Raw genomic sequence first — 22,709 nt, forward strand, 5'->3', positions numbered from 1 at the left:
GGTGTGTTTGCTGAACAAATGAACACAAAGGCTGTTTTATGTTTTGAAAATATTTTTACGATCCATGGTTTGTTCTTTTGATTAAAAAAAAAAACATCTAGTTACAGACATGTAGGAGATCATGATGGTTAGTTGGAGGTAGTGAGAGAGAAACTACAGGTAGTGCATCTTTCCAACCTAACTCGAGTGCACGCCTCCTGTCGCTCAACTGTTGCTTGTTGTTAAGACATCTCATCACAACAATCAATAGTTTCCTACTGTTGCACTGCCTCCAATAATCTGCCTTAGTAGAAATAAATCCCAGTAGCGTGTTAGTGACTAAGAGTGGCACTAACCCGCAAAATCAGTATTGTGAATTAGTAGTTTCCCTGTCCGTCACTGTTATGAAGTCTGGTTTTGAAAAGATGGCCTCCCTTGACAGTTTCAAGGCGTCAGGCGTTTGGGGTCACGGGGGAACATGGAGGTCTGGCGCACATTGTGGAGCCCGAGGTACAACATGCAGACTCTCTCCAGGCCTACAAGGGATGACAGAAAAGTTACATCAACATCTTTTGATCAATAAAATGGGGGTGGAAAAGGTATAGCAACAGACAGCAGATTGGTTTAAAAATAACAACAAAACGATATGCAGAACAAAACTGTAATGTACAATGACTGTTTGAGAGCATCAAAGTATCAAAACCTTTGTTTTGTATCTCAAATAAGAACAGTGTTTCTTACCAATGCCTCCACCGCCATGTGGGGGGGCGCCATAGCGGAAGGAATCAATGTACGCCTTGATCTTCTCCAGATCTGTGACATAGAACAGAAGGCTCACGTGACTAGTTTCTATATTTCACCCACATTCACAAAGCACTGCTTCTGTGATTAACATTCATTTCCTTGTGGATTTTTTTATTTGTCCCCTGCAGAGGGAGACAAACTTCAAAAGTGCCTCACATCCCTAAACATGCTGTGATTGAGGCATTGGGATGGGACGTACGTAGAATTATTTATTATTTCAAATAAAAAAATACTGTCATTTTTTTATTTTATTTATTAATGAAGTTACCAATTATTGTGAAAATAGATAGTTTGCTTGATTAATAATAAAAGGACTATTGATCAAGTAAATTACTCGCTGGGCCCGAGTCTTACCAATCTGGTGATACATGGCCCGTTCGGTCAGCAGCTGCGCATCATGGATTCTCTGAGCCCCGGACAGAATTTCCTCCCCACGCATGAACATGTCATAGGAGTTGGAATTTTTCTGGAATTCAAAACATGCCGGCTATAACATTTCTCACTGCCGTATGTCTGCGTTTTATGTTTGTGAGACACTTACAGGGTTGTTGGGATCAGGCATGGTATAGAAAGGTCTCACAGCCAGCGGGTACTTGTCCAAAACGTAGAAATCGGTATCATACTGGAGGGTGAGGGGAAAGAAAAGATAATAACAGTTGGAAGTAGGTAGATGACAGAAACTGATACACACTGAACGCATTTGGACCTACCTTCTCCTTGACAAGGCGGCCAAGTAGTTTTTCATTCGGCGTGCTGCAAAGACGAGAATTTATCAGTAACTTGTTCATTCCAACGTATGAAAATATATTTGTACAGACTCTCTAGTTAGGATATTTTGGCTTTCATATACATGTGATCATTTCTGACCTCAGGTCTTCCTCGTCACCCATCTCCACCCCGGCCTCACGCAGCATGGCCAACCCCTCCTTGTACTCAAGTCTCAGAGTGGGCTCCAGAAATTTGAAAGGCTCACTAGGAAACTGTTTGTTTACAGTCTGGATCTCCGTCTGGAAGCTGACATAAAAAGACAAAAGTTACTGCAACCAAATAATTGTTCACCTCTCCGTCAATTCATCCTGACGAAGCAAACATAGTTGAGGAAATTAACCACCATGCCACCACGAGGGGGCACTGAAGGAACATGGACCATCATCTCATTGGCCGTTTAGCTGCTTTGCACAAAGCTGACAAACGCTTGACAGCCCATAATCTAAACTGGTGAAATAGTTTTGTCAGGAAATACAATAACTGACTTTTTCATACTAGGAGCTTGTCAAGTTTGATTTTATGTCATAAAAAGAAAACATTGCTGCATTCATTTCCTAACCATTCAGTGAATAGAATGTTTGACAGAGCCCTCGATTTACTTCAAACAAAAACTGAACACTAATTAGCAATGCTTACTTGTCTCTCAGGCCTTTAAAGATCTGGACCATGGTGTCAGTGATGGAGTCAATGACCTCATGGTAATGGTAATTGAAAGCCATTTCAATATCCAGACCCACAAACTCAGTGAGATGCCGATGGGTGTTGGAGTCTTCCGCTCTGAAAACTGATAAGAATGACAATTTAGATTGACATCAAATGTTTAAAGCAGTCATTAAAAACTTAAAGCTGCTTTGTGTTAAAATACTCTAAAAGAAGCGATTAAAATGGGGTCTCGATCCCAATCGGATTTTAAGATCAGTCTTCACGCCATAAAAATTATGAGCTACTGGAAATTAGTCTTGCGTAGGCAAAAGTATTATCAGAAACGGGCTACTTTTTTTAAATTCGGGATTCAGTTCATACACGATTGTGAAACACAACATCGAGTCCTGACTTTGTTTACTGAATGGCTGATGACTGACAGGTACCTTTATGATGACTGACACAACTATGACCATCACATACTAATTAGCTGCCAAACATAATTAGCCGCTAATTGCTATCGGCCATCGAGAGGACGACTAATAATTCATGCACTTCGTATAAGTGTGAGGCTATTAAAAAGCTGCATCCAAGAATGCCTTCACAGCGACATCAACAATATTTTTCCAAAAGGACATCGTGTCCCCCTCGGGGTCAGATGCAAACTCTGTTAACTGGACCACCGATGGAGTTTGCAAATCAGTCGAGGTGGCTGGGCACAAATCGTACAAGTCTGTCAACCGCCACAGTCCAGAATCTACAAAGCTGCAACCATCCGATGCCTGAATAATAACTCAAAAACCAGGACAACATCTGCTCCTCTTTGCCCTCGACCTATGCTATGCTTACATCAAAATTGTTCCTCGCTGGACGCACAACTCCGCTGGCAGAGCGCCGGTCCCAAATGGACCGGCCGTAACTAAGGCAACGTCAGTAAAGGGTATTCAAGCCTTAGATGCAGTGATGACCTTAAGTCCTTTTATTTCTCTAGTGAGCCGACGGAAAAAGACAAACCGAGGCTTCATTTTGGTTGTGTAATATCTGCCCTGATACAGAATAAGCAATTAATCACACTCTTGTTTTTTTTTACCTGGACCCACACAGAAGACCTTGTCAAAGTCAGCACAGATGCACATCTGTTTGTACAGCTGGGGAGACTGGGCCAGGTAGGCGCTGGTCTTAAAGTAAGACACCGTGAAGACGTTGGCTCCACCCTCACTGGCAGCTGGCGTAGGAATAAAAAAAAAAGTTTTTTTTTTTGTTTTTTTAAATTTGTAATGTTTTGTTTTTGTCTGATATTTGCATGCCAAGAGGAGGGCGAGGGCCCACCTAATGTCGCAAACAGTTATTACATGTCACGGGTGTTGGCAAACAGGAAGGTGTGGTTTTTTGCAAAAAGCACATCATGCGGATTTACAGTTGCCGCTCGAATCAAGAGCGCCACGTTTGAATTGCGAGGTGCTAAACCAAAACCTTTTTCATTGGCTCTTGAGGAAAGGAAGAAGTGAAAGTGTTGCATAAGTTGTACAACGTGTTGTGTAACAAAACCCAGACTCTCCAGTTCGTTATCAAGAATTCTCATTGAGCATACTAACTTTTTAGTAAAGCAATGACTTACATTTCACCTGTGGCTAGTCATCTAGAAAGTGCATTTCTGTTGAAAGCTATCTCAGATTTCCCAGGGGATCAAAGTGTGTGTGTACCTGATATGATTTTAGGTGTCTGAATCTCCACAAAGCCCTTTTTAGTGAGGGTATCTCGGAAAAGTTGGCACACTCCTGACTGCAGACGAAAGATGGCTTGGCTGGTGGTTGTCTTTGAGAGACACAAGCAAACATTGCCACAATGAAATCAGTTAATGCACAAAAAATAAAAAGAACAAAAAAAGGGGAGGTTGAAGTGAAACTCAGGTACAGAGTAAAGCCACAGGTACAAAAGAAAGAAAATACCGGTAATACCAGTAACACGAAATCCGCCAACGTGCGACAGTTTGACAGAAGCCAGTCAGAACATAACTGAACACTGCCCTACAATTACTGATTCACATACAAAAGCTTTACTGGCTTTCGATTCCAGATATTAAACAGGCTCATGACCAAAGGACCTCGCCTTTTCAGTCCATCTTCCCCCCAAATGCGGTTTAGAGTCACTTTATTCTTCTTTCTTGTATCAAGTGACAGCTGCATACATGAAAGTAAGCAATCACATCCAGACAAACACTTTGCAGCAGCATAAAACACTTCTCTATACTCAAAACAACAACTCAAAACTGTCCTGACCTGGACTGTGGAAAAAAAAAAAACTCACTTCCTGTCATGAGTACACCTCAAGTGAGTAGGTGTCAAACTGTCAACGTTGTTACCATTGCGTACAGCAAACAACTTGCTTTTAGCTGAGTTCAGCGCTGCGCAAAACATACTTAAACCAGACGGGACTGTCTGTGCTGCGGTGGTAATTTACCACAGACGTTTCAGAACGTGGGAAACATTTGTTTGGGTCCTTATATCCCTTTCTTCTTTTTAGTCGCACGTCTGGCCGTTACGTCAAACCGAATAAACCGATTCTTAGCTCTTAGATGTGCTGCCTTAATGTAATGGATTAGCTATGATGATTAAGTTGAGGTATTTAAACTAAATGCAAGAAAATTGATTTAATTTTATGGTGGCTAAAAGACTAATATGAAGGCTGGAGAGTATTCTTACACATATACAATGTTGATGTAATGGTTGTAAAAATGACCACAGACTTGTCTACTCAACAACACAACAGCAGCTTGCTCCCAACTAATTTGCACAATCTAAATTAAATCAAGTAACCCTTTGCCACTGTGCTGTAAAAGAAAGCACATTGTGTTTAAGGGATAGTCTTTAGCAAATGTTTTATGGTCTCCTTTTGGAGAGTCTGCCCGCAAGTGCGAGAACCACTTTTATAGCTTCACTGGACCCTGATGTGTCCATGGACTTTAAGTGCAGAGTGTTACGGGAGCAGGTGTTCTTGTGATATGAGGGAGGGTGTGAGCACCATCCTGCATTATGTGTGTGTGTGCGTAGGAGGCAAAAAAAAAAAAAAAAATCTAAACGTTTAAGGTCATATCTACAGTTGCTCACCTAAGTTCAACATTCCTCCCACACGGATGTATAGCATCAACACATTAAATCACAAACTATTGGAGATCTGAGTGATTTGCAATGCATGTAATAAATACATAAATAAATAAAGCTGGGCTACTATCCCGATTGAATAAGGTCAACTACATTACGCACGTTGATGGAGACAAAACATTGGTGTCCCGCAATCTTTTGCCGAGCTCAGCATTTTGTTTTTTTTGTTTTTTTTAAGAAAAAATAAAAACTGGCTCATGAGTCGTGATTAAGATTGGATGGAGTATGTCTCTTCATAGGAGAGGACTCGAGGCAATCTCTCTTCATCTCTCCAGGCAACAACTTACCCTGAGATCAATCACTCGGTTGTCCAGTCTGGTGTCCTGGTTGACAGTGGCTCTCCCCTCCTGCAGGAAGACAAAAATATATACATACATTTTTTTTTTTTTTTAAAAAGCCATTTTATTTGATTAAATATCAAACACAGTTTTCAACTGAATCTATTCTTATTTTACCAGCTGCCAGAGATGTATGAAGGTTTTTGGAAATACTATCAGCTGGAGACAAAAGCCATCCACCTTTGATTTCCCCCTCCCCCCTATTAGTTTGGAAAGCAAAGAGAGCGATAACGGCTTTGTTCCACCTGGCAGCCCAATAAAACAAAAGACACCTGGTGCTATGGAAATACGGTAGCAAAAGAACACAAATGAAAGAGTAAATTTTTCATCACAGGAGGAACCACGGCTTTCAGGGTCATGCATGTCGGACTTCCTCGGAGGACCCGCTGGGCTTTGCGCTAATAGCCTGCGTAGCCACATCCTGCTCCCAACAGCCCAGCACAGCAGGGCAAAGGGTGAGACGGGCGGGCGGGCGGACCGACTGTTAAGGCCTCGGTCTCCCAGGACAACATGTGCGCCTTTTAAACCTGAAACGGGCATCTTAAATCCCAGTAGAAAACACCTGAGATGTGGTTGCAGCTGCAGACGTTGACCAAACAAAAACAAGCCCTAGGCTACCACAAGGCATTTCATTTTTAGAACAGAAATTAAATTATGGACAACTGTGGATCTAGGAAAGTAGTGATTTGTAGTAATGTGTTTAGATTTATGACCATTTATAGTTAAGAATAAGATTCAGCCTCACTCGACTGTAGATAAAAATGGCATTTAATTCTAAATGGATTGATTCATTTTTTTTATGCAACCAAGAGAGTTATGACTTTTTATCCGCTTTGGACTATAAATTGTAAGCAATCCTGCATTTGAAGAAAAGAGGGAGGAAAAAAAAGGACCGGCACAGATCACATCCCAGAATGTTGGCATGAACTGATGTTTGAGAAGTCTCTGCAAATGTAAAGCTTGCAAAGCTGACGTTAGGACCATGATGGAAACTTAACTGCTGTTGCATAATTTCCATCAGCATTAGAGAAACCACAATGCAAAACAACTCATTTGAACTATTCCTATCTTGAATGCTACTGTCAACCACAAAAATGCACACACAGTGAAGACAACTGCATGATTATTCTAATTCTCACGGCCACATGCGACAGACAAACTGGTATAATTTACAAAGAGAATTTCAAATGATATTCATGACTATGTGTAAACGAATGTAATGATTCGGCATTAGTGCACAAAACACCCTAATTAGAATTCTCTGTGCTCTGCAAGGCTACACTTTCTTTGAAATCCCAAATTCTAGGTGGAGGAGGGAATATAATCCTTATTTAACAGATTAAGACAAATTAAGGTTTCACTGCATCAAATGGACTCACTCCCACTGATGAATGCCTAAAACTTAAATTGTACCCTAAAACGGGGTCACCGGAAAGCTAAACTGTCATCCTCACCTCATCCCCTTCTCCTTCGGGCCTGACGGCATCATCCAACTGTAAAGGGAGACGGGCCTCGGCCTGGCTGATGACAAAAATCTGGAAAAAGCAGATTGGATCTTTAACTACCTTACTGAGTTGCCATTTTGAGAAATAGCCTATTAAACTATATCAATGTGCACCGGTGGTAGAAAATAATGATACCCTCTCAATGTGAAGCTCCACATCCTGCTGGGAACAGCTCTCGATCTTCTGGTCCACTTTCCTCACGGATGCCTCCACGTCCACGATACTTTCCTTGCTGATGCTGTTGTGCGGGTAAAGTGGATCATTAAGATTCAAAGCGTTTATTGTCATATGTACAAAGGAAAGCACTTTTTCTTTGTACAGTTAAATTATTTCGCTGTCCGTTAAAGTGCCAGACAAGGTCAGGAGATTAAAAGAAGGTTAAAAAGTAAAAAAAAAAAACACTTTTTAACCTTCTTTTATTCTCCTTACTTTGTCTGGCACTTTAACGAATAAGTAATAGTACACCAGGAAGGAAATCTGTTCAAATCTGAGCGGGAGGATCGCTGCGTGATAGCATATTTTTTTTCCACTAAAGGGGGAACTTTCGTTTGACATGTAATGTGCCATGGAGCGCTTGGCATTTTTTTAGTAATTGTGAGGGCTGAGACCATTGATTTATTTAGATACAATTTTTTTTTTTTTTAATTTAAAAAGCAGCTGCATATATTACAAATGAAAGGTTTTAGCATAACAAAAGACTGTCTCACTGTTTCCAATTAGCAAAAATATCATTAATCATCATAGGGAAGGAAAATCAAACAATACTATCCGTAATTAATTTCCATCTTTATATTCATTATTTCTTTTAGAAAATATTTGTGTACAGCATATTATATAATGTCCAGCTGTGACCGTCCGGTTCTGAAGCCCAAACTAATGATGAGCCACTGCTGTGACTCTGCTAATACTGAGTTCAAGAACAGAGGGGGGGCTAGGGGGTGGGGCGTTTTAATCCATCACTTCTCTTCGGTCCATAACATTAATGAGGGACAGAACGTTGATGTGCTCGAGTCCCTTTTGGCCCCACAACAGCTGCTACCCGTAGCCCCTTGCTGCCTCGTAGATGACTTAGATAAATAAATCCCACATTAATGACTTCCGCTTAAGGGCTGGGAGACTGATAGTAATTCAGCGCACATGAGGTAAACATTGATTTAAAACAAGACAGAAAGTTGGAAATAGCTCAGATTAGATAGCCCGATTTTATTTTTTTTCCCAGACACCTTTCGATCGCGTTCACCACAATACGTGCTTGAATGGCGATGCGCTTGCGGAGCCCGATGATCATCTAATTAAACTGTGCAAAGTGAGAGTGGGATGACATTCAATCTACAAAATGATGATTTGCCAGTATTATCATCACTGCCCTCACCAGTGATAGGATTTACTTGTAATCCAGAGTCTTATGCTGTCAGTCATCAAAACCAATTTTTACAAAAAGCGACAGGACTGATTGTCGCAGCTGTTTTTGAGATTTAGATGTGCGAATTGCTTCACGTTTGAGCCACAACTGCCAGAGGCAAAAGTTTTCGTCATGTCAAACTCAACCAGTGCTCTTGACTTAATATACTAAATGTCGAGACAGTGACAATAGGCTGCTTCAATTGTTTTCAATTAAACAAACTCAACAGTTAATAGTCACGAGAACCGTTCAGCACATATTAAAAACTGTGTGTTTAAGTAGCTCATGAGTTCCTCAGGTAAACATACTAAGAGAAATGCTCAGGCTACACTCGGTAACCGCTAACAAGACTAATGATGCTCGGCTCATAGCATTTTAAGTACTCCGTCGGCGTATCTGCCATCTCAACAGGAACTGCTCTATTAAAAAGCTGCCATATCCGACCCTGTTAACAGGCAGCTTTTGTGGTCAAGTGAAAAATGATTGATTTCCTCAGCCCACGCCTCTCTCAGAATGTGTGAAAATGGATCGGCGGACAATTAGTGCCCAGGATTTTCCCACCATTGTTTAGCGCCTCCCTAACAGGAAACGCAGTCTCCATACTCACTTTGCTGCAAACTTGACCATCTGCTTGCTGGCACGATCTCCCACCGCCACCAGCGCCTGCACGTTGAACTGCTGCTGGCGCAGCACCAAGAAACACTGCTTCCCTGAAGACAAAAACAAGTGATGATGCCAGAATGCAAAGATGAATGGCCGTTATAAAGCTGCCGTGTTTGTCCAAACAATGCCGACTTGGCCGGTCGAAAAGGTGATGTATGACTTGAGGAGCGACGCGGTCCCTAATTGAATCTTTGTCCGCACTTACAGGTAAAGTTGTGAACAGGAACACTCTTTGAAGAGTAGTGAGTGAAGAATGGCTGATTGCTAGCTTCCTAACAAACACACAACTATAAGGAGAGCAAACAATTCAGCGGGCGAGCCAGCTCCTGGGGAAGAAGGCGGCCGGACCACCCAGGGACTTTGATGTTTGCTGCCTGTGATAACAGCCATGTCATACTCCCACCGCAACAGTCATCCTCGACTGAATCAGGATGTTATTGTGTTCACACGGACATGCTTACAATGACGAGAACGATGGAGGACATGAGCGTTGAGAAGAGACCCTTGACCCCCGGAAGTTATCTTGACAGGAAATGACTAAAAGGTCGTCGTCTCGTTTCGAAAAATTGACTGATGATTGGATTCCACCTGAGTGGCGTTTTGAAACAGGACAAAAACAGCTCACCTTTGGCCCTGCTGGTGTGGACCCGGGCACGCAACCAGATCAACTCATCGGCCCTTTTGGGAGTGAGCTCCTTGACCAGCGTCAAAACTCTCTCTGCAAACACAAGTTGAATTGCTTCAAAGAGGGCTTTTGCGAATCCATTTTCACTCCACGGGGCGCGCACTCAATCTGACCTTCGATATTTTCAAAAGACACCAGACAAAAAAACTGTGCGTAAGCATGCATGAGTGTGTGTGGCCAAGTAAATAATAAGATTTTGAAAATAACAGCAGTGCCAAGTGAGACACCGCCTGACTGCTTTCTTCTGAGGGATTTCTGACAAATTGGCCTCACACGCGTGCGACTTAGAGGCATGTTTCGTCCTTATTATCAGAGCACAGCAGACAAAGAGGCAGCATCAAAAAAAGTGGGGCTGCCACTGTGCCTGAGAACTCAACCCACTTGAAAGCCTTCCACCCTCTCCCACATCCCTGTGGACTTTCCGGGCACAGCACGCAGGTGAGCCATTTTGAAACGGAAATAAATGGACCTTCACATTAAGAAAGCAGCGGTAACGTTATCAGATATACCAGCTTATGAATGTTTAGTGAGGAGTAGAAACAGCTGCCCAACGAACCCATTTTCTGTTGGGATTGCACCATTGCCATCACACCGTAACGGTCCTTGGCAAAATCCTGAAAATTCAAACAACAAATACCATGAGAGTCTTGCACTTTCATTTCGCAAGCCAGGCGGTATTATTAAAAGAGAGATAACAGATAGCGGCCGCTTATCTATAGATTGGAATAACCGACACAGGTAGGCTTGCCAACTGTAAATGCGGGCGTTTACACAAGAGTGTGAATCAACAGGTGAGTCAGTCAACTTACATCTTCCTCTTCGGTTTTCTGATCACCAGCCTGAAACACAAAAAAGCTCGTGTTTAATTATACAAGACCAGTTTGGGCTAATGTACTGCCAATATGTAAAACTCCAAACATGTTGCGAATTGAAAGGTCAAATATAAGCGAACACACACAAAAAAAAATCTGAATACAAATAATTAATGGAAGCTTCAGTTGGAGGCCATGCTCATGAATAAAAAACAACAAAATCTTTTTTATTGACATGTGAGTGTTGCGTGTTGAGGGGGGGAGCCAACGTGTCGAGCTCTCAGCTTATAGGAAAATAACACTTTGTTAGGGCTGGTCAGACGTAAACAAGTCTAAAATGGCAGGAATACTTGAACAATGGAGAGCGTTAACCCTCCCTCCCCTGGCTGAATAACAACCTTGCTGGAACCACAATGCCCATCAAGAAGGCACGACAGTCTTACCAGCTGCGAGAGGACGCAACGGATGTGAGACACACTTGGGAAAAAAAATAAAAAATACTGACCAGCTTGGCTTGTTTCTCAGCCTTTTTTGCAGCTTTCTCTGCTTCCTTCTGCTGTTTCTTCTGGGCTTTCTTTGACGGGGCCTGAGGGTCCTCCTCCGCCACCGCCGGCGCCCTGAGACAGGAAAACATACGCAAGATAAACACTCAAGTCGACTTCCACCTTCTATTCGTCCCGGAGGACGGAGGAAGTTGTTCACCGCCATCGTCACGTCCCGCTTGTAACCTTTAATCCCATTGTTGTGTACGAAAAAAGCAGCTGAAGTCGGCGATGAAAGATGCTCATTCAAAGATTTCGTTGAATGGATCCGCAAACACGATACTGTAGAGCTGACTCGCTTTGCGTGTGAGGTTAACTAATGAATTGTCTCAAAATTACCAATCAGCATGAACAGAAATAGTTGATTGTAAATTGGTGCGTCTCCCCCAAAGCAAGACAAAGAATAATATTAATGTTACTTTAAAAAAAAAAAAAAGACTCAGCATTTAATTTAAGATTTTATGATGTTGGGAGTTTGGACCTTGAAACAAGCAATTTGTCATATGAAATTTTTCTTTGAGAGTCAACCAAACACTTTATTCAACTTTTCAAGCACCAACCTGGTCAATCAAACAAAAATTGGTCAACCTTTGCAGGTACCCAAAAAAAAAAAAAACTGAAGTAAAAACATCCCCAAAAGTGACAAATGGTGTCTCATTCACAACTGTCACTTGCTAGAACAGAAAGTGAAAATTATGTGTTTTAGTAGGGCATCGCTACAAAGATGCAATAAACTATATCATCTCATAAAAACACTGACCTTTGCACTTCTATAAATTAGTTTTGCATTAACTTTAACTAAGAGTGCAGGTGCATGAATAACTGCTGTTTGGATTTCCCAGTCCAGGTGTCCTGACCTAAAGGAAGGGAGCTGTTTCGTCACAGGAAAAAACAAGGACCAAATCAGACTATGTTTAGCAATAAAGCCTTCAAAAATAACCTGAATTCATAATAGCGCTTGCCTTTCATAATGGGTCTAAAAAAGGAGAGCACAAACCATCTTTTTTCATTAATGGAATTCCCTCCAAACAAGATTTACGTCATAAGCGCACTATTCTGATTAGATCACTTTTAGTGGCATTATTTCATACAATACTAAAAAAAAAATCTAAGGGGTAGCTGAAGTAAGGATTTATGTACGAACAGGAAAATGTCTCTTTTAATGAGTTGGTAAAACTGAGTTGGGGAATAATAACACATGTAAATTTGAGTCTGTCAAACCTGTTGCTTTGGATGAACTGGAATAACCATTTTTACAGCAGCAATTACTGTGTGGTGCAGCTATTCACCAACTTTGCATCGACTCAAGGCATAAAAAAAAAAATAGCGAAATGTTGTTATGCAATCAGAACATTCGGTCACCCTGACAACAGGTCACAATAATGTTTATCAAACATGTCCTCTGATGTTGCGAAAAAAACTCCCATAAAGAGGACAGTAAATTGATAAAACATTAAATGAGCTCATATAACCAAGTGGTGCGTGTAATGAAATTATTCAAAGAACACCAAAATACAAGAAAAAATGTGAAGATTCTGACCCTGAGCAGAAGCAACAAACTAGTAATGTTATTTTAAACCCTATTAAGCAAAAGCACCCACTATTGTAACTAACTACATGGCAAATGAGCCAAGCGTTGTAAAGTAACAGAGAACAGCCGAGGAATGTTGATTATCATGTACCAACAGGTAGTACTTTGCAAATCAGCTTTGAAAACAGAACTCTGCAAGGAGCAAACTGCTTTTAAATAATCTAAACACATATTTGCTGATAATACCTTCGACATTTGCAATAACAGACTGTTTTTCCTGGGCCCAATTTTGTCAGCAATGTATCATTCAGCGCCAACATAAATTGCGAATCGAGGCCGGTTTGTTAGTTTTTATTTGGTGGATTTTAAATCAGGGTTCGATGCGTTTATTCAATAAACAGAATACGTGGGTGGTGCATGCTGCTTGCACATATGTTTAAAAGTAAGACAAGGATATGTTGTCTGAAAATAGATACATTCTTGGACACAGATGACTAAACATAACAATAATCCCTTGCATCTGCAAATCATGTGGTTAAGTGCTGCATGCAATAATAATGTTTTTGGCTCATAGTCTCAACCAAGACAGACAATATCAAAGTTTGTATCCAATAGTTGCTTGTCAACCAAGTATGACAATATCTAAAATCGTAAATCCTGTAATCACAAGTTACTTAAACATCTAATTTAGATTAATCAGCATATGAATATATTATGCAATGACATCTGGAGACATCGTGGGAATATTTTTATTTTCTTTCATTGACAGATGATGCAATCCAATGTGTGTGAAGGCAATGCCACCCAGCTAATGCTAACTCGATTTTAACCTTCTCGGAGCGACTTTAAAGTCAGGATTCAAACAAGACTTAAATATGATTGACCTAAAACACATTTCTTACCCCTGAACGCCGTCTTTAGTCATGACGAGTTATTTTCTGGGAGAATGTGCAGAGCTGCAAACAACAGAAACAGGCGTGCACCGCGTCAGCTGTTACAGCATGCACGTAAACCGGAAGTGAGGACTTATATCGAGGGGACACCAAATTCCGGTTGCTTAATCAATCCGAATAGAAACAATGTATGGGAAAGGTTCTCACATGTTAGTAAAATAAGTTGTGAAACAAATAATCACGATCACACATTCTAAAACACATAAATACAAAGCAAACTTTATCTGTCTTTCATCACGTTATGAAGAATATTGCCCATCAATTATTAGAAAGATTCTTCCACTGGTCTTGCTTACTGAAGTGCATTTAGCATATTTTAAATAAACAAAAAAACTAACATGAATAAATAAATAAATAAATAAATAAATAAATAAATAAATAAATAAATAAATAAATAAATAAATAATGCTTATCGAAACTCCCAACTGAGATTCACTGTCCAAGTAAACATAAAACGAAATGAATTCCATGTGTATTTAAATCAACCACATTATCTAGATATTTGCTTTAGATAAAATGACCATAGATGGGCTAGCAAAACTGTATCGGTGTCAGTGCATTTTGGGCAATCAATATTTGAACACAAATGGTGGAGCAACACATGTAGTTGGAAATGTAACAAAATATAATAAATATAAATATCATACATTGTTTTACTCCTGCAAAGCAGGACTAATATTACTGCAGCCGACTGAGGAATTATGACTGGCTTCACATACATCTCAATGTACCGCTGTAATTGCAATTTAGTAGTTTCAGTACTGTACAAGAATATGACAATGAGGTGCAGATCTGTTCAATTACGCCTCTTTGGTGCACATAAATAGGTTGACTTGAGCTAGGCCATTAAATCGCAGAGAGATTTTCAGCTGAACAATTCATACTAAATGAATAAAATACTGTAAGTACTAAATGACATGAAACTGTATGCTTCCAAGCAGGCGTTAAAGAGTCAGCCTCTATTAACTTCCCTCTTTCGCCTTTGTCGAGTGCACTAAGGGTGTTCGGCTATCAAGAGAGCTTTGCAAGCTTGGCTTTCAGTGTAAGTGATGGTGGTTTGAATACAGTGGGGGGCCATCAAAGCTTTTCTCAGACTGCTTGCCACATGAGATATAGATGCAGGATACGGTCTTCCTGCTGCTCGCTCTTCCAGCCAAACAATGTGACTATTAGTGAAGCAGGTCACTGCCCCGAGGGAAGCGTTAGTATTTACGTTCCATTCATCTCATGTTTGCAGTGTCCCTTTGAAATAATTACAATCGGCCGCAAACAAAACTGTTGTTTTATTTGTGTGCGTCATCAAAAAAGACTAGCTCACCCCATGGTGGTACACTGGTGGTAGAAAATATTTCCCCATCCGTTTTAACAACTTTGGTCTTTAACCCATACACTGAAGACCTTTCACCGCAACAAGATGCACACCAATTTATGCGGTTACAACTCTTGAATTAAGTATGAGAGGGGATGCATGTGACCCACAGGTTTATTCTTAAGTGGCCTGTGAGGATATAAATTGTATGCACTCAAACCGGCGCTTTGGGTCATTTGCATAGCTGCATTTTGCTTTGACATGCTAGCAAAAATTCATGATGAAAGTTCACTGTAAGGGCAGGGAACTCAACGCAACTCACAGTCAGCAGATTGGCAGATACTAAATAATTCAAGCAAAACAAAAAGAACTTCATGTTGTGTATTTAAAATAATCACGCAATATTGCCTTAAAGTCCGCTAGCTCATTGCTAACACATCATGTGAAATGCCATAGACGGGTTAACGAACGAGTAGCATAGATGTGTTATGACATTTCAAGCAATAAATGTAAACAACTAATATAACAATACCCACAAGAAAATCTTCTTTATCCTTTAGAAAAAACACTCAATACTATTGCAGTTTACCGACTTTCCTAATTTTTGTTAGGGTTTTTTGTTTTTTGCATTCATTTCAATGAGGAAAGACGGTTTGAAGAAACACTTGTATCTCAAGGCACCTCTGAATTTCAAAAGTGCATCCAAAAATCAAGTAAATCCACGAAACAAATACCAAGAGGTGGACTTTTACTTTCCAAAGCATAACTTTATTTTTTCTCAGTGTCCTTCCGAGGTCAATCTACTCCCTGCATCGACGCGCCAGTACATTTCTGTGTATAATAATGTGATTCTCCACTCAAATGCTGATGCATTTTGACAGGCAAAGAAGCAGATGAAAAGGTTTTGGATGAACACAGTGACGTGCTAACCTAAGATGTCTTCCTACAGTACACCGGCTGCAAGGCAGTCAAGGTCTTATGCTAATCCCGAGCCATTTGGGAACATTTCCAAGTGAAGAACCATCTCTGGGTTTTATCCTGTTTCTCTCTGAGAGGCCACAAATATCCATTAAACATCTGACTTGACGAAGGCACTTCACACCTTTTTACATGTAAAGAAATGGAAATGTAGCGCCATCGGTCGATTGAAAAGAATGCCATCGCTCGCCGCATTGCACAGTAGCCTTTTAGTGGCTCCATTCTTCTCTCTGTCTTTTGTTGCCAACTTCCTTTAGTTTCCAACTTGAACATCACTAGTCCTAGTTAAAAAGAAACTCTTAATTTTGATGTCAACGTGTGTAACGGAATTGATGACTTATAATATATGATGTGAATACCAAACAAAGAATCTGTCTGCTCTTTTACTTTCACAAAATTTATAACCCGTTTTGTGAAGACAATAGTGACGGGGATAACAAAACTTTTGACCTTGGTTAAATGGTTTAACACTTGTATACAAGCCCGGTGTCAAGAGGCCCAAAAGAAATGGGGTCAAAGAAGATCTTCACAATGTTTTCCCCCTTTTCTTATAGCACCATATGGATTTTAATTCTAAAGCAAGACTCTTAACATTGGTGTCAAGACTGCTTAAGATAAAAGTGCACAGATGTTCTTGCAATTACAGGGTCTGCACAGACCTCCGTCTGCTTCCCAGTTAGATCAGGTGGGGACATTTGTGTTGAGAGACCCCGTGTCTACGCCCAACAACGCACACTTACACACTCACACGCCCATCCCCCAATCCCTGAGGGCATCAAGAGCCACTTGAGTGAAAACACACACGACAGTCATTATAAGAAGCATTGACTTTGTTTATTTTCAGGTAAAAAAACCAACAACAACAACAACATGCATTTACATATAAAAAAAAAAAAAAGATTCAAAAAGCAGCATGCAATTTCCGGTACAAAACTTCCAGTGTAAATGACAATAATAAATAAAAGCTTTTAGATAATCACACAAGTGCGAACACACAAAACTCTTCAAACTATTTACAGTTTCCAGAAGCAGCGACATCGCTCACAGCAAAGACAATTGAAGCTTGACCTAAAATGACCTCACAGTTTTTACAAAAAACAAAACCTAACTGTAAAGCACAAGGTAACCCACCTGCTTTTGGGAAACAAACGTTGTTTTTTTTGTTTGTTGTTTTTTACAGCTGTACAAATTGTAGTAAATTGTTGAATTAAAGCTTAGTTTCAAGTCTCACATTTTAGAAGTTCAGTCGAGTTAACTTGACAAAACACTCGAAGACTCTGACTCAGTTGACACTGATGAAATCTGCCCGCGCTTTTTCGTCATGAGAGTTGCTTTTTGGCTCGATCTGCTGTTCAGCGTCAATGCGCTCTTGGCTGACTTTTTGAATTTAACTCCCAGGAAAGCATACAAGATGGGGTTAAGGCAGCAATGGAAATACGCTAAAGCTTCAGTGATGGAGATCCACTTCTCCACCGCTTGTTCAAGTTCACAGGAAGGCGTGACCACGTTGAGCATCATGAGCGTGTCCAGAAAGAGGCCCAAGCAATACGGCAACCAGCAAGAGAAAAAGCAGAGGATGAGAATGACCGTGGTCTTCAGGGCTTTCTTCTTCAGCGCTTGACCCTTGGCACCTCGTGAAAGCTTGGCGATGATGATGCAGTAGCAGATGAGAATGACCAAACCGGGAAGCACAAAGCCCACAAGAATATGTTGGAAGCGGAAAACCACCATCCAAGTGAGGTTGCTCTCATCGGGGTAGATGCGCTGGCAGACGATCCTGGAGTCGGCCACTTCCATGCTTCCATCGTTCATGAAGCGGTAGTTGGACGAGCCCGTGTCTTGCGTTCTGGCGAACACCAAGTCAGGGACGGTGAGGATGGTGGCGGGGAGCCAAACGGCCACATAGATGATTTTGCTGGCCAGGAGCTTCCTTGTTGCTTGGCTGTTAGTGGCCCTCACTACAGCCAAGTATCTGTCCAGGCTGATAAAGGCCAGGATGAGCACGCTGCTATACAGGTTGACGGTGTAGATCATGTGCACAAACACACAAAGGAAACTTCCAAAGTACCAGTTTCTGGCTGCATCCACCGCCCAGAAGGGCAGCGTGAAGACAAACAGCAGGTCAGCCACAGACAGATGCAGCCGGTACTTATCTGTCATTGTTTTGACCTTTTTCTGGTAGCCCATCACAATGACTACTAATCCATTGCCGATGACGCCAAGAACAATTATAATCCCAAACACGACCGGTAGGAAAATCTTTTTGAAATCGTCGCCCAGCGCCCGGCCGCATGGCTCCTGAAAGTCCATGTCGAAATCGCCAGACTCCTCTGAGAAGTTGTCAGAACTGTTGTTGAATATGTAGACGTCCATAGCAACCTAAGTGGGTGCAGTCAGAATATGTGACTGCTTTACATGGAAGATACAAACATGAAAAACAGTTAGAATCTGCAACTTTGTCTTGATAAACTTTTTAAATAATGCACTCAATCAGATAAAGTCAAAATAATAAGCTTTACATGGGAGATACAAACATAAAAAACAGTTAGAATCTGCAACTTTGTCTTGATAAACTTTTTAAATAATGCACTCAATCAGATAAAGTCAAAATAAAGCAGCCAACTAGAAACGTATTAAAAAATAGTGAGCACAATTTGGCATTTGCCACACATAATCTTTTCTTGTAGAAAAGCAGTTGCAGTCTAAATTAGATAAACGACAAAGAAAAAAAAACTCACCTCAGAGTTTGGAAAACAAGTGAATGATACGTTAGGACTACAATGTGTGTGCGCATCTGAACTGCGTGTTGTGAGTGCCTCGTTAAATGTCGGGGGTGTTACCCCCCCGGCCTGACCCCTCCCCTGGAGGAGGCGGTACCCACTGTTCCAAAAACGGGTAGACTTTATAAAGATTCTGCAGCTCTCAAACTTTGTTGTTAAGCCTGCCTCATATATTAAACACAAGCAGTTATTTTCAGCACGTTCATAGACGCGCATGAGAAGTTGCGAAATTAGTCTCACTCTGTAATTCAGTTGACGTTTAAATACTCGTGTAAACAAACAAACAAAAAGTGGTGAAAGTAGAAGTTGCCTGTCGTTAAGTAAAAAATAAATAAAAATAAATTAAGACCTGAAATTGCACCTAAGGACTTAAAATTGAAAAAGTAGCAAGCCACTTTAGACAAAGTATATTAAGTAGCAAGTATAGCTTCAAAATGTAGGGTGGAAAAATAAATAGTTGTCATAATAATAAATACTCAAGTCAAGATATGTGTGAGAAAAAAAAACTATTGAAGTGGAACAATAAAGTACAATGTGTACTGTTATGACGTACTTCACACCTCTAAGCAGAACACGCGCACAAACCCACAAAAAAAAAAAAAAAGTATCCAGTCCTCAATTGCGGAGTTACAGTATAGTATTAACTTTATCATTTAAGTTCTCCTTCTATTTTGGGCGTGGCTAAAACGTTGCCGACTGACTCACTGGCTCCAGCACGAGTCGCTCTTGAATGCTTTCCTTTTTATAACCTAACTACATCCCAAATGCACACGGCATGTTGACTTTAGAGTGCCTCATAGTTTGCCACGAGTGTGCACACATCACAAAGAAAAGGTGGAAAAAGAGCTCCCTTCATATACTGTAGTAAGCATTTTTTGAAATAATCTAATTTGGCAGGATTGTTAACAACATTGCTTTCTGTATTTTTTTACATTGTATACTTCTTTAAATAATTTTAGGAAGTTACCTTTTATTTCTGTACTTTTAATGTCTCTGTAAATGCTTTCAAATGTACTTTGCCTTGCCAAAAACATTTTGGACGCCACCTAAAAGGGGGGGGGGTCTTCCTTTTGCCTTCATACAGTGCTTAAGTGCTGTTTCTACACTCCAAAGTGCCGAATAACCCCAGTGGATGTGTAAAGTACCTTACATGCTATAATGAGGGATTTCAATCAAACAGCCTCGGGACATACGACTCGACTCTCTCTGGCAGCTTTGCCAATCCTCTCTGATTTCAGTTAAGTTAGTGATGACAGGTCCCCGGCCACACCGAACCCGCCTCCCTCCTCAGAGAGCGGGCTGGCGGGTGTCTGAAACATAATCTGCACCAGGAGACATGCAAATGCTAAGCCGTGACTTTGAAATATGAGACTGGTGATAGATTTTATACATTGATGTGTGTCATTGATTTCATTGCTTTCAAGATGGTTTCAAAAGCATCATGGATGTTTTGAAAGGAGATGCTGCAATGGGAAGAATTTTCTTTTTCTTACATATCCTAAGTAAACAGTCACACTACACGTCTCTATTACCTTTTAAGCCAGTGAATATTTACAATTTACACTTCAGCGACGATGAAAAAAAAAAAACCTCACCACAAATTTACAGCTGTGAGTTTGAAAACAACCGCAACGGGGTGTTATGCAACTTTGACAGCAGGCTGATATTTTCAAATAGGGAAGTTCACAATTTGCACACAATAATAAACCTTCTACCAACTATCTATCCCGAGTTGGCTTGAAAAAAGTTTTATTTTTTTTATTTGTACTTTTTTGTTACATTCAATACATAAAATGAAGATTATGTGCTTTCTCGCCAATTAACTGTCAGATCTCAATTAATTATGACCTCAATTATCACAGCTCTGATACAGTAACTAAATAATTATCATTTACTGATCAACATCAGTCACACACATGCTGATTGACCTCAAGAAGATCAACAAGCACTTCAGAGGCTTATCAAAGTAGTTTCACAGTCATCTTTTGTGTTTGGTGCCCTGAGAGGGAGTCCCGATGACAGAAACGGGGAGAATCTGCAATTTGGAGAAAGGCCACTGTATTGCTATGTTGCTCTTATCAACACTATCCAGACGCAGGCATTTGCTGTGTTATCAGTCTGTAAGCACAACTCCTGGGTTTCATCTGTGCACACTATTTTGTCTTCACTTTCCCTTGACCACTCTGTGAAACCGTTCTTTTTTTTAAATTGAATTTTATATTAGATGTTTACAATAGGTTTTTTTCTTCTTTGTGTCCTCAAATTCCCCTAAAGTGTCTGTCCGGTTGCATGGATTATACAACACACCTAAAAAATCAACAATAAATGTATTAAACTAAACATGACCGTTATGTATTTGATTAAGGTTGTCTTATGAAAGTCAGCTATCTTAATGCTAATATACACTGAAAGACGGAATAAGTAGGCTCATGATGTTTCAGTAATTATAAAAAAATATATAATTGCACATGCCAACAGATGACATAACAATTTACATACTCTTTATTGTTTATGAAAGTTTACCTTTAGCAATTTATTTGCAGTCTTCTTCTGTTTTATCATTAAATCCACAGTCTGTCTGTTTGCTGTATATCGCCCCCTGTTGGTATGTGTTGCTACCACTGTTGTTCTGTGGCCAGAAGGGGAGATCCCCATGTCAAGTCAAGTCATTATTACCGTGTGCCATTTTGATTTAAGAGGTTCCCTCCCCTTAAAACAAACAAGCTCCCTCCCCTTTCAGCCCTGGCAGGATAGCTGCTGTCTCCACTGTCGACACGAGGATTCCCATTGCTATTGGCCTCGGCATACAAAAGATCTGTGAGCTACTTAGAATACAAATCACAAGAAGTGTGAATGATGGCGGAGGGGGCTCTTCACTGGAGAATGGCTATTGAAAAGAAATAGAAGAATGCCAGCCAGATAAAGGAAAGAGAGCAGTGTTGTGCAGTCAACAGCAAACCTCCAGCTGCAAGTCATCCCTCTGCAAGATCATTTCCGCATAATGACAACTCCACTTAAATGTCACCTTCACTTTTCACGGGTCTTGTAGAAGAATAACCGACAGCCTCGATTGTTAAAGTTGACTTGAAACGTTAACAATCAGAAGCAGACACACACTAAAAAAAAGTCACGCTACAGTCTGGACTCCATAAATGCATGAAGGTATTTATTATTGTCAATGCTTCAAGATTCTATTCTATTCTATTCTATTCTATTCTATTCTATTCTATTCTATTCTATTCTATTCTATTCTATTCTATTCTATGTCATAAAAAAAAAGTGGCTGGTCAGTGTCTGGTCAGGGACTTCGCAGTAGCCTGACTTCATTAGAGCGCCTCGTCGTTGCACCGTGGAAAAGCCAGATGACGACCTAGCAGAGATTTTGCAGCCACCACCGGCGGCGTTTTTGTTTTTCTCCTATGAGTATGTGGCCTCTGAAATATTGTGGAATGAAGAATGCAATGTTTTTATTTGCTTTATTTTGTTATGAATGTCTTGCATGCTTATGCACATGCAAAATGTGCACTTCTCCACTCTGGAATGCATGACGCTTTATCTAGTTATTCATCAAGCAGTCAAGGTTCCATCAGGGTATTTTTTATCTATCAACCAAGAAAGAGAAGATTGCATTTAATGCACTCCATTCCTCACTGCCTTGCTGTATAACTGTCATCACCAACAAATTGTCTAACTGCGGGACACACGTCAATACAATTCATAAAAACCTCACAAACAGGTGAAACCGAGTAAAAAAAGGTGTTCAGCTATTATGATTGATTATATTTCTACACAAGGCATCCTGTTTGCATCCATGTAAGTTTGTGTTTGAAAAGAGCACTTGAACAATAGAGCCTCTT

The 22,709-nt window shown here is 40.5% G+C and overlaps 2 protein-coding genes across 4 annotated transcripts; both read right to left on the reverse strand.

Annotated features, from left to right (window-relative positions):
- Positions 1–34: 34 nt before the first annotated feature.
- dars1 (aspartyl-tRNA synthetase 1) lies at positions 35–13,888 on the reverse strand. Its single transcript, XM_088383402.1, has 18 exons — positions 13,735–13,888; positions 11,265–11,376; positions 10,757–10,786; positions 10,504–10,561; positions 9,888–9,980; positions 9,207–9,309; positions 7,333–7,435; positions 7,147–7,227; positions 5,642–5,701; positions 3,897–4,008; positions 3,284–3,418; positions 2,188–2,335; positions 1,651–1,797; positions 1,494–1,536; positions 1,325–1,405; positions 1,138–1,249; positions 721–792; positions 35–515 (listed from the first exon to the last, which is right to left on the reverse strand). Exons 1-18 carry the CDS (start codon positions 13,755–13,757, stop codon positions 424–426), a joined length of 1,605 nt encoding a protein of 534 aa, XP_088239528.1. The 5' UTR covers positions 13,758–13,888; the 3' UTR covers positions 35–423.
- A 2,996-nt stretch (positions 13,889–16,884) lies between these two features.
- cxcr4b (chemokine (C-X-C motif), receptor 4b) lies at positions 16,885–18,941 on the reverse strand. 3 transcript variants are annotated; one of them, XM_088383714.1, is made up of 2 exons: positions 18,811–18,941; positions 16,885–18,451 (listed from the first exon to the last, which is right to left on the reverse strand). In XM_088383714.1, the coding sequence occupies exon 2, from the start codon at positions 18,443–18,445 to the stop codon at positions 17,324–17,326; it is 1,122 nt and encodes a 373-aa protein (XP_088239840.1). In that variant the 5' UTR covers positions 18,446–18,451; positions 18,811–18,941; the 3' UTR covers positions 16,885–17,323. The 3 variants fall into 3 exon arrangements, with proteins under 3 accessions (XP_088239840.1, XP_088239841.1, XP_088239842.1); XM_088383715.1 differs by having other exon boundaries at positions 16,885–18,481; positions 18,811–18,938; XM_088383716.1 differs by having other exon boundaries at positions 16,885–18,478; positions 18,811–18,929.
- Positions 18,942–22,709: the final 3,768 nt, after the last annotated feature.

The sequence above is a fragment of the Syngnathus floridae genome, chromosome 8 (genome assembly GCF_059516105.1).
Source record: "Syngnathus floridae isolate MCC-2025c chromosome 8, RoL_Sflo_1.0, whole genome shotgun sequence".
NCBI lineage: Eukaryota > Metazoa > Chordata > Actinopteri > Syngnathiformes > Syngnathidae > Syngnathus > Syngnathus floridae.

Excerpts from the sequence above, each read along its gene's own strand:
- dars1 (XM_088383402.1), bottom strand. The coding sequence starts at position 13,757 with ATGACTAAAGACGGCGTTCAGGG. Across the intron at positions 5,702-7,146 it reads CCGAAGGAGAAGGGGATGAG|GAGGGGAGAGCCACTGTCAA; the intron begins GTGAGGATGACA and ends GTCTTCCTGCAG. Across the intron at positions 4,009-5,641 it reads ACCGAGTGATTGATCTCAGG|ACAACCACCAGCCAAGCCAT; the intron begins GTAAGTTGTTGC and ends TGTCTCTCAAAG.
- cxcr4b (XM_088383714.1), bottom strand. The coding sequence starts at position 18,445 with ATGGACGTCTACATATTCAACAACAGTTCTGACAACTTCTCAGAGGAG.